The 1,011-nt window shown below is 36.3% G+C and overlaps 1 protein-coding gene across 1 annotated transcript in view; it reads left to right on the top strand.

The window, feature by feature from the left end:
- LOC101854075 (phosphofurin acidic cluster sorting protein 2) overlaps positions 1 to 413 on the top strand; it is a gene marked incomplete at its 3' end in the record, with an annotated part of 32,579 nt that extends 32,166 nt beyond the window's left edge. The window contains 1 exon segment of the mRNA XM_013080437.2: positions 318 to 413. Within this exon segment, the coding sequence (XP_012935891.1) occupies positions 318 to 413 (96 nt within the window).
- Positions 414 to 1,011: the final 598 nt, after the last annotated feature.

Here is a 1,011-nt window from a genome sequence, read left to right as displayed (position 1 = left end):
GTAAATGTTTGCACCCTCGTCTGCACAATGTAGTTAATGAAAGAGACGGGCTTTGAGTTCACTGGTCAGGACAAACAACTGGTAGTTGGATGGTGCCACTGTTTGATCTGCTTTCTGTTCTATCCCTCCGTTGATCCTGTCTGTCTATCTTACTTTTTTCCTGCTCTAAATTACTTTTATTGTTTCGATATACTTCTCTTTACTCAACATTCAAAGACTTTTTTCGCTTTCCATTTTTTGCAACATGGCAGCGTGTGATGGACAAGTGTGCTCATTAACTTGTGCTGATAGATTTTGTACCGTCTCTCTTGTTTCAGAATTCCAAAAGAGTGGCACGATCAGACGAGATTACACTCCCCAACGGCGGATCTCTTGACACAGATTTAGATTTGGATTTCCGTTTTTCGCTACAGGTACGTAATTTTTTTTTAGTATTCACTTATATTACGATCTATTTGTTCTGAAAGTTCCTTAAATTCTTGCTAAAACTATATAAACTCATGACCGATAGCATCCACAGTAGTTGACACCTAACTATTTGCTTATTTAAAAAAAACATTTTGAGATGGTCGCATGAATATAAAGTGTGTACAAAATGTAGTCATTTCGGATTTCCGCTCCACGTGCCTCTCTCTAACCTAACAGAAATTAAAATAAACCTTTTATTTTCAATTTTTATATGTGTCTGTATAATAAATTGTTTTGATATATGTATTCTGGCAGGATAAAACAAAATAATTGTTTTAAAATAGATGTGATACATTCAATTTGGATGGGTGTTTGGAGCGTGCTATTGTGTGGTTTGCTCCTTCTTTCCTATCAAAATGTATCGCCCTCATCTTTCCTCCCTCTTTTAAAAAAATTATTTTCTTCGTCTAATATTGGGCACTTATACGACCTTATTGTATTGCCAATGCAGTAAAACTCTTTCTCCCACGCCCTCATATGACCTTATGCAGTTGCGAGCGCCGCAAAACACTTACCAAAACTGAAGAACAACAACAATAAACA

Source organism: Aplysia californica, unplaced genomic scaffold (assembly GCF_000002075.1).
Source record: "Aplysia californica isolate F4 #8 unplaced genomic scaffold, AplCal3.0 scaffold00086, whole genome shotgun sequence".
Lineage (NCBI taxonomy): Eukaryota > Metazoa > Mollusca > Gastropoda > Aplysiida > Aplysiidae > Aplysia > Aplysia californica.
This window is presented reverse-complemented; position numbering and strand designations above follow the sequence as displayed.